The following is a 14,485-nucleotide window of genomic DNA, read 5'->3' on the forward strand; positions in this document are numbered from 1 at the left end:
TGTTCTAGGTGTTGTAGATAAAACAGTAAACAGGAATGATATAACCCCTGTATCACTGAAGCTGATGAGAACAAAAAGATTAAACATATATAAGGACAAATAATTAATTAGTGCTACAAGGAAAATAGAAAAAGTGATCTATATTAAAATAGAAATAGTATCCCCTCTAAAAAAAAAAATAGTACTACCTGACTGCATGGGGAATATAAAAAGAGGCAGAGACACATACTTAACCTAGTTAGCTCACTAGAATAGGGATCTGATTTGTCCCAGGTCAATAAGGCTCTCTGCCACATGGCCCTCAACATCCCAAGATACCATCAAGAGGAGAAGGCTGAAGGTTCTAAAGAAAAAAAAAAACTGTTTCCTGTTTGCTCCCATAAAGTTCAGGATATTTGTCAAACCAGTGATATAAATTTCATATCTTCTTCCCTCAGTCACTATCTCTTATCTCTTCAATTGTGTTTACTATTTAATTAGTTTACTTGGATACACTGTAGTGATAATAAAATTAGGGGTATGAGTCCAATCACCATTTAGAGAATTCAGTTTTACTCTATTTCACTGCCATACATAAATACTTCTCTCCATTTGGTCAAAACATTCATAAACATGTTTCTTTGATCACTTGAGACCTGAGCAAGCACTGATAAACAAGTGTTGAACCAGATATTTTGGAAATTTCAGGAAAAGTCACAATAGATATCCTGCTACTGATTAGAAAGTAACAACAAATGACACTCTTCTGTCATAAAGACAACATATTTGAAAAAAAGGAACTATGTCCTCAGCAAAGACGCCAGTGAATATTACAAGGCATTTTTCAGAATAAAGAAGCACCAAGAAATAATTTCTGAAATTATTAGAAATAATCTCTGAACTATAGTCAGATAAAGCAACCAATGCATAAATCAGAATAAAAATTTTACATACCCTAGAACTTTTCCTACGTTGATTTAAAGTAATGACACTTTCCTTGCTTTCAGATATAAATCTCTCAATTAAAATTCTGCTTGCTTGCACACTCTGTGGTAAAAAAATATATATATAATAGCTTTAAAATATATAGTGGAATACTTATTAAAAGCCTATGATTACTCTGGCTTCACAGCACAACATTATTACCAAAAGAGTAACATAAGAAAAGGTAGAATTCTAGAAAACACCCGAGATGCATCAAAGTCCAGCTGTAGCCTTGGTATTTGGCCAAAACCCACAATTTGGCATCAGCACTGGACTTTCGCCAAATACATACTTTTACATTATTTCTGGCATCCCTGGTCTTAGGTGCAAACAAAGATACTGTGAAATCACAGGCTGGCACTGAATCTACTTAGCATCTCAACATCAGGATTATGAATAAAACATAACACTTGGATTATTGTCAATATGCAACTATTCACTGACAAACACAAGTAATCATTCCAAATGTTAACTGGAATGAAAATTTCCTTAAATGCTTTATAGGTTGAAGTCTATCGGTCAATTAAGTTATATATTTTTATTGTTGTAAGGGTAAACTGCTGCAATAAAGATAATTATTACTAAATGTGCTACTTCTTTATCTCATAATCAGTGATTTGGATATGCAGAAACAACTAGAAGACCTAAGTTTCATAGGTTGGTAGATTTATAATGAAATAAATCACACCATTGCTTTGTTTGCTGAATTTTTTAGGTCTCAACTAACAATTCAAATTTTAAATATTCAACATAAAATCAACTTTTAAAAGTATAATGTAATTATCACTAAGAATGGAACAGATACGGAGAAGGCTATGGGTAATTTAGAAATCAGTGGCATTTCTGTTCTTCCTCTCTGTTGTATTTTTGGAAAGTAGCTATAGCAATGTAAGGTAAGAGAATTACTGGCATTGCAGAAAGATACTTTGTCACTTTCATCTTTATTCTTCAAATACAAACTATGTGACACACAGAGATTTTGGAAGTATTTTGCCATATCTTACACAAAATATTCAAATATTCAAATATGGTGAAATAGCAGCTATTAAATATTTTTTAAATGTTTTTAAAAACAGCAAGGACAGGTAAAAACAGCTGACAGGTAAAAATCTTAACACTGTATTTTACAGATATCAAAACAGAAGAACTTACTAACAATCAATGGTTGTTTTTAAAAAAGAAAATGTAGTTCGAATGTGGGAGTCTGGCAGGATACTGTCCATGTATGGACAATATTGGACAGTATTGATCACATGATAGATGATGTAAAAATTCTCCTGCTCTTTAGGGATATTGCTAAAAGTAGCATGCATGCAATGAAGGCTGGAATGCAGATGGAAATGGATACAGTTTTGCTACATTAAAAGTCAATTATAGGAGTTCCCTGGTGGCTTAGGGGCCAAGGTCTCGGCATTGTCACTGCTGTGGCTCAGGTTTAACCCCAGGCCCAGGAATTTCTGCATGTTGCAGACATGGCCAAGAAAAGTCAATTATGACTTCTGCTTCTACTTATGGCAGGTTGGGTAATTCTGCCAAGAACAACTAGAAAGCTACATGTAATATGACAAGCATAATCTTTAAAATGTCTAAGAGCTAACAAGGTGATGAGGAAATACTGGGCCAAAATATAAGAAAAATCAAAAACCTGGAAAGGTAAACCCAGGATTCAGAGATGCTTTTGTTTGCAGGACGTTTGCCAAAACAGTTGCAAATCTGAGCTCCCAAACTGCAATTTCTTGCGGCAAGTGTGACGAAAGTATCAGCCCAGAATCTCCCTGAGTTATGGAAACTGATTTTATATATGCCAAACTATACAAGTATCCAAGGCTATAGGGATACTACAGGGTCACACCCTCAGATTAAGAGTGAATCAGCAAAAAAGTCAACAACCCAACTGAAAAATGGGCAAAAGACCTGAATAGACATTTCTCCAAAGAAGATAAACGGATGGCCAACAAGCTCAGGAAAAAATGCTCAATATCACTGATTATTAGAAAAATGCAATTCAGAACTACTATGAGATAGCACATCACACCAGTCAGAATGGCCATCATTAATAAGTCCACAAGTAACAAATGCTGGAGGGGGTGTGGAGAAAAGGGAACCCTCCTGCACTGTTCATGGGAATGTAAGCTGGTACAACCACTATGGAGAACAATATGGGGTTACCTTAGAAATCTATACATAGAACTACCATATGACCCAGCAATCCCACTCTTAGGCATATACCTGGACAAAACTTTCCTGGAAAAAGACACATGCACCTGAATGTTCATTGCAACACTATTCACAATAGCGAAGACATGGCAACAACCTAAATGTCCATCAGCAGATGAATGGATTAAGAAGAGGTGGTATATATACACAATGGAATACTACTCAGCCATAAAAAAGAACAAAATAATGCCATTTGAAGCAACATGATGGAACCAGAGACCCTCATACTAAGTGGAGTCAGAAAGAGAAAGACAAATACCATATGATATCACTTATCTCTGGAATCTAATATATGGCACAAATGAACCTTTCTGCAAAAAAGAAAATCATGGATATGTGCTTGCCAAGGGAGAGGGGGAGAGAGTGGGATGGATTGGGAGCTTGGGGTTAATAGATGCAAACTCTTGCCTTTGGAATGGATAAGCAATGAGATCCTGCTGTTTAGCACTGGGAACTGTGTCTAGTCACTTATGATGGAGCATGATAATGTGAGAAAAATGGATGTCTATGTGTATGTGTGACTGGGTCACCTTGCTGTACAGTAGAAAATTGACAGAACGCTGTAAACCAGACATAATGGAAAAAATAAAAATCATTATAAATGGAAAATAAAAATTAAAAAATAAAATAAAAATTAAATTAAATTAAAAAAAAAAGAGTGAATGGAAGTAAATCAACATTTGCATAAACTTTCAGCCTGGGCTCCATCACAAAGATGGTCAGAGGAACTCAAGCCTCAACGTTAGACTTATGCTGATTTGTAAAGATCTCAGGTTCTAAGAAAAAAAAAAATTCCTCTAAAAAAAAGAACTCCTGTTCTAGGTTTCAAATATTTCCTAAAAATAATCTCAAGTATAATGATGAACATTTTAAAACAGACACATACACGAAGAAACAAAACACCAGAACATAATAGATTTGTAGGAAAAAATACAAATTCTAAAAAGAAAAATACAAGACCAAATTTAAAAATTCAGAGATACATAACCAAAAAAGAATTTATAAACCCTAACTATAAAATGGATCAGAATAAACAGATCAGAGATACATAACCAAAAAAAAAAGAATTTACAAACCTGAATTATAAAATAGATCTAGTATCGACAGAAAAAAAAAATGTAGCTAATACATGTAATTAAAGTCCCAGAAAATGAGAATGGATAGGGACAAAATTTGAAGAAATAGTGACTGAAAATTTTCCAAACTAATTAAAGATAGCAAACCACAGGCTTTAAAATCCCAATGACTTCAAAGCATGATAAATAAAGAGAAATCTGCAATTAGACACATTACATTGGAAAAAAAGAAAAACTTAAAAGTAAAAAGTTAGGGTGGATGCACAGAATTAATTCTCTTCAAAGGATTCACACTCAAGACTCACTTTTCAACAGCAATCACAAACACCAGAAAATTGTGGAACATCATTAGTGTGCTAAAAGAAAATATTTGCAATAACATTATCTGGAGGTAAAATATCTCTCAAAAAAAGAATCACAATATGTTATATGCAGATCACTGAAATTTTTTTAAAGGAATAACCAAAATATGATAAACTTAAGAAATAAAAGAATATAAAATAAAAGGCAGTACCAACAAAAAATATAAATTAAATGGCAGGGTAAAACAAAAAAATCAGTAATAATAATATATATAACAGGTAAAATTTGCTTTAAAAAAAATATGAGGCACACAGATCTTTGTATACCATTTCCTATCCGAAGGAACCAACCAGGAGTTCCCTGGTGGCCTAGCAGTTAAGGATCTGGCATTGTCACTACAGTGGTTTGGGTCACTGCTGTGGTGCAGGTTCTATCGCTGGCCTGGGAGCTTGCTATGGGTTCACCTAAACCCAAAACAAAATCAAAACAAAAACAAAGGAACCACCCATTCAAAGGATCCAAGAGACTTGGAACAATGGTCTGATTCCAGTTCTGGTGCATCGAAACTGTCCTGAGCCCTCTTTTTGTACCAGAAAATGTCTGAGTGGTTATTTTAAGGGAGAAGAGAAATGCCTTCAAGGTGGGGAGTGCTCTTTATGCCATACTCAACTTTGAATTTTTTCTATAAGAAAGTATTCACATACTACTTGCACAAGTTCTTAAGTAATTTTAATAGGCCTTGACACTCTGAAAACAGCACAGACAATGATATTTCTAAGGAAAATAATGATGGTTTAAAACATGCTAGAAATAAAATTTTGAAAAGAAATCCAAAAGAAAATAATATCGGTAAAATCAAATTAGGAGTTCCCATCTTGGCTCAGCCAAAACAAATCTGACTAGCATCCATGAGGATGTAGGTTCAATCCCTGGCCTCACTCAATGGGTTACGGATATGGCATTGCTATGAGCTGTGATATAGGTCACAGATGCAGCTCAGATCTGGCATTGCTGTAGCTGTGTGTAGGTCAGCAGCTACAGCTCCAATTCTACTACCCCTAGCCTGGGAACCTCCATATGCTGCAGGAGCGGCCCTAAAAAGACAAAAGACAATTAAAAAAAAAAAATGGAGTTCCCATTGTGGCTCAACAGGTTAAGGATCCAACATTGTCTCCCTAAGGATGTGGGTTCAATCCCTGGCCTCACTCTGTGGGTTAAGGATCCAGCGATGCTGCAAGCTGCAGCACAGGTCACAGACATGCCTTGGATCCAGTGTTTCTATGGCTGTGGTGTAGGCCTGCAGCTGCAGCTCCAATTCAACCCCTAGCCTGGAAACTTCCATATACCACAGGTGTAGCCATAAAAAGAAAAAACAACAAAGAAATGATTAAAATGAAAATATTTCTCAACACAGAAAAGAAGGGCTAGACATATTACAGTAGAATTCTAGCATTAAATAGCCCAAAGTAGCTCAGTCAAAGTTGAGACAAAATTAATAAAGATAAAATATTGCCAAATTAGACTGCTTCTAATCACATAAAGTAAAAGCTATTAGTAACATACGAAGAAGTGAACAAAACACAGCTTCAATGAAAATCCCAAATAGTATTTTTTAGATCATGACAGAAATATGCCACAGAAGAATGGAATAATAAAACAATATAACAGCTTTATCTACTATTAGTTGAGCACTTACCATTCATCAGGCAATATACCTTATATTCTCTCATTAAATCCTCAGAACACTCATCTGAGACTTCAAGAAGTTAAGAGACTTATGAAAACAAAGTTAAGATACTTAAGAAAACAAATTTATGGTTACCAAAGGGGAAATGTGGGGGAGGGATAAATTGGAGATTTGGGATTAAAAGACACACACTACTATATATAAAGTAGACAACAAGGACCTACTATATAGCATAGGGAATTATAGTCAATATCTTGTAATAACCTATAATGGAAAAGAATCTGAAAGTGTTTGCTATACACCTGAAACATGGTAAATCAAATACATTTCAATTTTAAAAATTGGGGGGAGAAAAAGAAGTTAAGATACTAATAAAAGGGTATCCAGGAAACAAGTGGGATTCAATTCCAAGCCTGACTGCAAAGCCTGTGCTCCTCTTAGCGTGGTCACAATATGAAAGCCACTACATATAACAGTATTGAATTAGTAGATAGTATTAGGATATCTAGTACTTCATAAAGCAAACATCAATATTATATTAAGTGAAATAAGCCAAAGACAAATATCAGATGATATTGCTTACATGTAGAATCTAAAAAAAAGATACAAATGAACTTATTTATAAGACAGAAATAGACTCAGTGATATAGGAAACAAACTTATGGTTACTAAAGGGGATGGCTGGGAGGGGGAAGGGGAGCAGGGAAAGAGATAAATTAGGAGGAAAGGAAACTGTATCAATAGCTTGTAATAACCTATAATTGAAAAGAATCTAAAATCACTTAGCTGTAGGCCTGAAACTAGCACAACATTGTAAATTAGCTATACTTCAATTTTTAAAAATTGAAATTGTTTTAACGAAAGCAAATATCAATAAATTCCAAGAAACTTATTTTAAAAAACATATTTTCTTATATTAATAAAAATTAACAAAATTTAAACAAAAGAATTTCAACAGATTAAAGAACACTTTCCCACATAAATTATGTATCAAAAAGATAATGAAAACTACAACAGAAATCATTTAGAAAATAAGTGAACATACCATAAATAAAAATTATGAAATAAGGTTAAAGTACTTATAATACTTAAAATGAAGAAAGGTAAAGAAATTAAATTTTAACAAGAAATTAAGAAAATGCTCAAATGGATCTGTCAACTTTTTGCAGAAGCAGGAAATCAATAACCAAAAAAAATTTTTTAAAGAGAAGTAGCAAAAATTCAAAAGGGCAAAAACTGAATTTATAGCTAATCCAGAGGTTTTTCAGCCTAAGATGTAAGGTTGAAATCATTTGTTTTTCTGAGTGGCCACGATATCTAACAGCTAGGGTATCATGCATAACAAACCTTGCTAAATAAAGTAAAGGGGTGGTTTTACACTAGTGCGAATATGGTAATTTGACAAATACAGACTAAGGTTATTTGTAGTTGAAAACAAATGAGAAAAGATAACAGTATACCAATTTCTGGAAAATTTATTCTAGGGGGAAAAAATTCTCCAAGTATCATTAGAAATGGGAAAGAAGACAATGAAACTTTAGAAATGGAGATTAAAATCTAAAGGGAGAACACATACAAAACTCTGCACATAAATTTATAAATTCCAATTGACCAGATGGCTTTCTGGATGAATATATATTACTAATTGACTCAAGAAAAAATATTAAACATGAATAACAAAAACTAAAAAATAAAAAGTTTTAATTGTCAAAAAATTACCTTCCCAAATAGCTCAAATGTTCATAAACAGTGAATTTTAAGAATGAAAGAAAATGGACCAAAATGTGGGCTGTAATTATCTTGAGGGAGAAAAACATTAGGTGGATTTTGGTTTTCTTCCCTTGATATTTCTAATATTTAAAATAAGCAGTATAACAAAATAAGAGCAAGCAAACATTTTAAGGGAAGAAAACAGATTAATAAATGTATTGGGTAATTTAAACTTTTAAAATATTAACTAAAAATGCACTTTTAAAAGCAAATGAAAATATCATAAAGACCTTCAAAACAACCCAAGAAGCTTTATATCTTGTCAAATAAAATATTCTTTCAGAAAGAAAACAGAATATTCTTGACCTTGCTAAAGTAACATGGATAAGTACAACATTTTTTAGAAATGCAAGTATAATATGTACATAAGTATACACATAGTTATGGGCTTATAAATACACATGTACATATATATGTACACACACATAATACACACATATGATTATTTATTATATATATAATTTCTATAGTGCCATCTAATCATTCAATTATGGCAATCTTTACACATGATTTACATAACTAGTAAAATTTAATGTCATAATCAACCATACAGTTTAATTATTAAACAGCAATAGAGAAAAGTCATTCAGTATTTTACCTCATATTTGGGGTATACGATTTCTTTTATGACAGATACTGGAGCAGAAAATTTGGGTGAAGTTAGATTCCAAAACAACTTTGTAAATCCTGGGTAAGCAGACACCTTTGAAAATAACATAAAAGGTTATTAGAAACTAACAAATGGTCCCTAAGGTAAAAACCCAAGCTCCTGTCCAAATTAGTTCTAGTTGCTGAGAAAATTAGGTGATTGGTTCACAGTCTCTGCAAGTCTGGAAAAGACAACTTATATCTATCAGATTGGCAAAAACATAAAGTCAGCAATTCCCAGTTATGCCAGGGATGTGGGAAGTTAGTAGGACCACACCAGAGGCAAACTAATCATTTCTAATAAAACAGAAAATGTATATGCCACATGACCCAACAATTTCAATTCTAGCCACATAGTCTAAGGAAATTCTTCCACATATGCATGAATATGTACAAGGATGTTCATACAGGATGTGAAACAGCAAAAAACAAAACCCAATCTAAACGTCAATTAATAGAGAAACAGATGAATAAAATGTGTTTTATTCCTATGACTAAACACTATAAAGCCATTCATGCAAAAAAAATTACAAACCATTAATGAATTTTGGAAGCACAGTATTAACAGTAAAATAAGTCAGTTTTAGATACATACAAAATCATGTCATTTATAAACATGTACCTAGTACACACAGAACTGGAGTATTTATTGTTTAGGGTCACAAAAACATCCAGTTAAGTATAAAATCATGGACTGGAAATAGCAAGACTGTAACAGTAACTGCCCTTGGGTAAAAGGGAAGAGAAACAGAATTAGGAAAAGGCACAAGAGGACTCGATTTAATTGTTTTTAAAATGTCTTTAAAAAAAAAATGTAAAACAAGTATGACAAAATGTTACTTGCAAATTCTTTTTTTTTTTTTTTTTTTTTTTTTTTGAGTTCCCATCATTTCTCAGAGGAAACGAATTTGACTAGTAACTATGATGACACAGATTCAATCCCTGGCCTCACTCAGTGGGTTAAGGATCCGGGTTGCCGTGAGCTGAGGTGTTGGTCGCAGACACAGCTTGGATTCCACATTGCTGTGGCTGCGGCGTAGGCCGGCAGGTACAGCTCCAATTTGACCCCTAGCCCCAGCCCTAGCCTCCGTCACGGCTGCACCTATGGCATATGGACGTTCTGGGGCTAGTGGTCAAATCAAAAATGCAGCTGCAGCCTATGCCACAGCCATGGCAACAACAGATCTGCGCTGAATCTGTGAGCTTTACTGCATGCAGCTGGTGGCAACACCAGATCCTTAACCCGCTGAGTGAGACCAGGGATGGAACTCACATCTTCACAGAGACTAATCAGGTTCTTAACCCACTGAACCACAATAGGAACTCCCTAATTACAAATTCTTAATAACATGTACTCATGTGCTTGTTAGTTTGGTTTCTGTATGTATTTGTTTCTTTGAAGGTTTTTCCATATAAAAATTAATCATGCATAAAGGAATTTTTAGGGAGATAAAACTATCCTGCATGATAATAGAATTGTGGATATATGACATTATTCATTTGTCAAAAGCATTGAACTTTACAACACAGAGTGAGCCTCGATGTGTATAAATTTTTAAAAAATCATTGAGGAGGTCAAGAGGAATCCCAAGATAGAATGTAGAATGTAACAAAAGAATCTAACTGTTTTATAAATATGTGAAAAAAGCTCAATGACGGGGGTGAAAAAAAATCTGCTGACCTCAGTAACTTCGGAAATGAGTGGAATACATAAGGCGAAAGAAACTGTATGTAGCACTATACTTTAATCGATAAAGTTGTCATGGGAATATGGGTTAATAATTCTGAAACTTCTATACTGGGATTGAACAATTATGTGAATGGATATAGGATGGTGGGAGCCAGGCTTGTCGCTCACTATTAGAGTGGAAGTTTAAAGATATTATAATTACATTTCCCAATAAAGGGAACTGGGGCTTCCTATAGAAATGGCTGATTCTATGGACTGGGGCAGGAAATACACAAGATGAGGCAGGGGCATCTGTACTGCCAGTAATTAGTGTTTTTAAAAAAATTCCAGGAGTGCCTGCTGTGGCACAGTGGGTTAAGGACCTGGCATTGCTGCAGCTGTGGCATAGGTCACAGCTGTAGCTTAGACTCAACCTCTGTCTCAGGAACTTCCATGTGCTATGGATATGACTATAAAATTTTTTTAAAAATTCTACAATGATGGGGTCTGTCAAAGGGTCCAAGGAGACAACTGAATGAGCTCTCAATGAACAAAGCTCAAACAATTTTAGGAAAATAATAATAATCATAAAGTAGTATTGGAGTGTAACTCTAAGTTTAAAACAAACATCTGTTGGAGTTCCCATCGTGGCTCAGTGGTTAACGAATCCGTCTAGGAACCATGAGGTTGCAGGTTCAATCCCTGGCCTCACTCAGTGGGTTAAGGATCTGGCGTTGCCGTGAGCTGTGGTGTAGGTCACAGACGCAACTTGGATCCCATGTTGCTGTGCCTGTGGTGTAGGCCAGCGGCTACAGCTCCGATTAGCCCCCTAGCCTGGGAACCTCCATATGCCATGGGTGCGGCCCTGGAAAAGGCAAAAAGACAAAAAAAATAAAACATAAAAATAAAAATAAAACATCTGTTAAGTCATACTGATATAAGTAAATTATTGAAAAAATAAATAAATAGAAGGACAAATGTCCTACACAGATGAATTCAAATTAATTTCATAGACACTCTGCCCTGAAGGAGGCAGAGCACAGCTCCTCATTCCTTAAGTGTAGGCTGCACATAGTAACTTCTTCCCAGAGAGTACAGAATAGAAAGGGGGCAAAAAGAGAAACTTCAAGATGAAGAAACCTGGCAGGCACCACCTCAGCCAGACAATTAGGGTTAACATCAACAGTGATAAGTAATGTTGATAGTATGTATTCTCTATATAATGTGATAAAAATGGCACTTTACCTAAGTGGTCTTCCTCTCAAAATCATATAACACAATCAAAAAAAAAAAAAAAATCAGACAAACTCAACTGGAGGACAATCTACAAGATATCTGACCAGTACTCCCCCAACATGTCAAGGTCATCAAAAACAAGGAAAGTCTCAGAAACTGTCACAGCCAAGACAAGCCTAAGGAAACATGCCAACTAGATGTAATATGGTATTCTGGATGGGATCTGGAACAGAAAGTGGATGTTACATTAAAACCAAGGACAAGCAATCTAAAAATTTATATGGAACCATAAAAGACCCAGAATTGCCAAAGCAATCCTGAGAAACAAAAATCAAGCAGGCAGCATAACTCTCCCAGACTTCAGGCAATATTACAAAGCCACAGTCATCAAGATAGTGTGGTACTGGTACCAAAACAGACATACAGACCAATGGAACAGGATAGAGAACCCAGAAATAAACCCAGACACCTACAGTCAATTAATCTCCAACAAAGGATGCAAGAATATAAAATGGGAAAAAGACAGCCTCTTTAGCAAGTGGTATTGGGAAAACGGACAGCCACATGTAAATCAATGAAACTGGAACACAGAATCACACCATGCACAAAAACAAACTCAAAATGACTTAAAAACTTAAACGTAAGACAAGATATCATCAAATTCCTAGAAGGAACATAGGCAAAACATTCTCTGACATTAACTGTACAAATGTTTTCTTATGTCAGTTTCCCAAGGCAACAGGAAAAAAAAAAAGCAAAAATAAACTTAAACTGACAAGCTTTTGCACAGAAAAGGAAACCATTAAAAAAAAAACTAAAAGACAACTTACAGAATGGGAGAAAATAGTTTCAAATGATGCAACTGATAAGGGCTTAATCTCTAAAATATACAAACAAATTATACAACTCAACAGCAAAAAAAAAAAAAAAAAAAAAAAAAACCCAATTGGAAAATGGGCAGAAGATCTGAATAGACATTTCTCCAAAGAAGATGTACAGATGACCAACAAGCACATGAAAACATGCTCAACATCACTGATTATCAGAGAAATGCAAGTCAAAACTACATTGAGGTACCAGCTCACACCAGTCAGAATGGCCATCATTAACAAGTTAACAAATAACAAATGCTGGAGAGGGTGTGGAGAAAAGGGAAACTTCCTGCACTATTGGTGGGAATGTAAATTGGTACAACCACTGTGGAAAACAGGATGGAGGTACCTCAGAAAACTAAATATAGAACTACCATATGATCCAGCAATCCCACTCTTGGACATATATCAGGACAAAACTTTCCTTGAAAAGATACATGCACCCATGTGTTCACTGCAGCACTACTGACAATAGCCAAGACATGGAAACAATGTAAAGGTCCATCAACAGATGAATGAATTAAGATGTCATGGAATATTACTCAGCCATAAAAAAGAACAAAATAAGCCATTTGCAGCAATGTGGATGGAACTAGAGACTCATACTAAATGAAGTAAGTCAGAAAGAGAAAGAAAAAAAAAACATATGATATCACTTATATCTGGAATCTAATATATGGCACAAATGAAACTTTTCACAGAAAAGAAACTCATGGACTTAGAGAACAGACTTGTGGTTGCCAAGGGAGAGGGGGAGGGAGTGGGAAGAACTGGGAGTCTGGAGTTAAAAGATGCAAACTATTGCATTTATAGTAGATAAGCAATGAGATCCTGCTGTATAGCACAGGGAACTATATCTAGTCTTGTGATGGAGCATGATGGAGGATAATGTGAGAAAAAGAATGCATGTATATATGTATGACTGGGTCACTTTGCTGTACAGTGGAAACTGATAGAACACTGTAAATCAACTATAATGGAAAAATAAAAACCATAAAAATAAGAAAAAGATAAAATGAAGGAAATCTGGATGAAGTATTGACCTATGCTTAATAATAATGTATAAATTGCTCTAAGATGTATGGGTAGTTTCTTAGGGCTACTGTATCAAATTACCATTGAGTGGCTTATACCAATCGAAATTTATTCTCTCAGAGTTCTAGAAACAAGAAGTCCAAAATCAAGGTTTCGGGAGGGCCATGCTCCCTCTGAAGACTACAGGAAATTCTTCCTTGCCTCATCCTAGCTTCCAGTGGTTTCCAGCAACCCTTGGCATTCCTTGGCTTGCAGCTACATCATTCCAATTGGCCTCCATTATTTCATGGTATTCTTCCCTGTGTGTCTGTGTGTTTGCAGGCATTCTTCTCTGCCAAGGACATCAGTTATGGTCCCCACCTCCCAAAAAAGAGTCCACCTATAGCTCAGCAATTTAAGTATCTGGTGCTGGTGTTGTCACTGCAGCAGCTCAGGTCCCTGCTATGGTGCAGTTTGGATCTCTGGCCTGGGACCTTCCACATGCTGCAGGTGGCAGCCAAAAAAAAAAAAGAAAAGAAAAAAAAGGACATCAGTCATTGGATTTAGGGCCTACCCTAAATCCAAAATGATCTCATTCCAAGATTCTTAATTACATCTGCATAGGCAGGCCCTATTTCCAAATAAAGTCACATTCACAGGTACCATCAGTTAGGACTTGTATATATATTTTGGGGGCCACTATTAACCCACTATTATCAATAATATCAATAATAGGGGAAACAGAGTATGTGATATATAGGAAACTCCCATACTGTCTTTGTAATTTTTCTGGAAGTCTAAAACTGTCCTTAAAAAAAATAGTTTACTATCAATAAAAAAAAAACAAAGCAAACAATAAAAAATTTAAATAGTTGTAAGTAAAAGATTAAAGAGACATTCATGACAAGATTTAAAGAAAATACTGCAAGATTTTTTAAAATAGCTGTTTGAACCACAGGTTTGTTTTGTTTGTTTGCTTGCTTGCTTTTTAGGGCCACACTTGAGGCATTTAGAAGTTCCCAAGCTAGGA

General features: G+C 35.0%; 1 protein-coding gene across 1 annotated transcript in view; it reads right to left on the reverse strand.

The window, feature by feature from the left end:
- Window positions 1–14,485, reverse strand: part of TTC6 (tetratricopeptide repeat domain 6) — a 215,976-nt gene that overhangs the window by 92,698 nt on the left and 108,793 nt on the right. Inside the window, exons 7-8 of the mRNA XM_021099129.1 lie at window positions 8,615–8,719; window positions 934–1,026 (exon numbers count right to left, since the gene is read on the reverse strand). Coding sequence (XP_020954788.1) covers window positions 934–1,026; window positions 8,615–8,719 — 198 coding nt within the window. The remainder of the gene's footprint in view (window positions 1–933; window positions 1,027–8,614; window positions 8,720–14,485) is intronic.

This window comes from Sus scrofa, chromosome 7 (genome assembly GCF_000003025.6).
Source record: "Sus scrofa isolate TJ Tabasco breed Duroc chromosome 7, Sscrofa11.1, whole genome shotgun sequence".
Classification (NCBI taxonomy): domain Eukaryota; kingdom Metazoa; phylum Chordata; class Mammalia; order Artiodactyla; family Suidae; genus Sus; species Sus scrofa.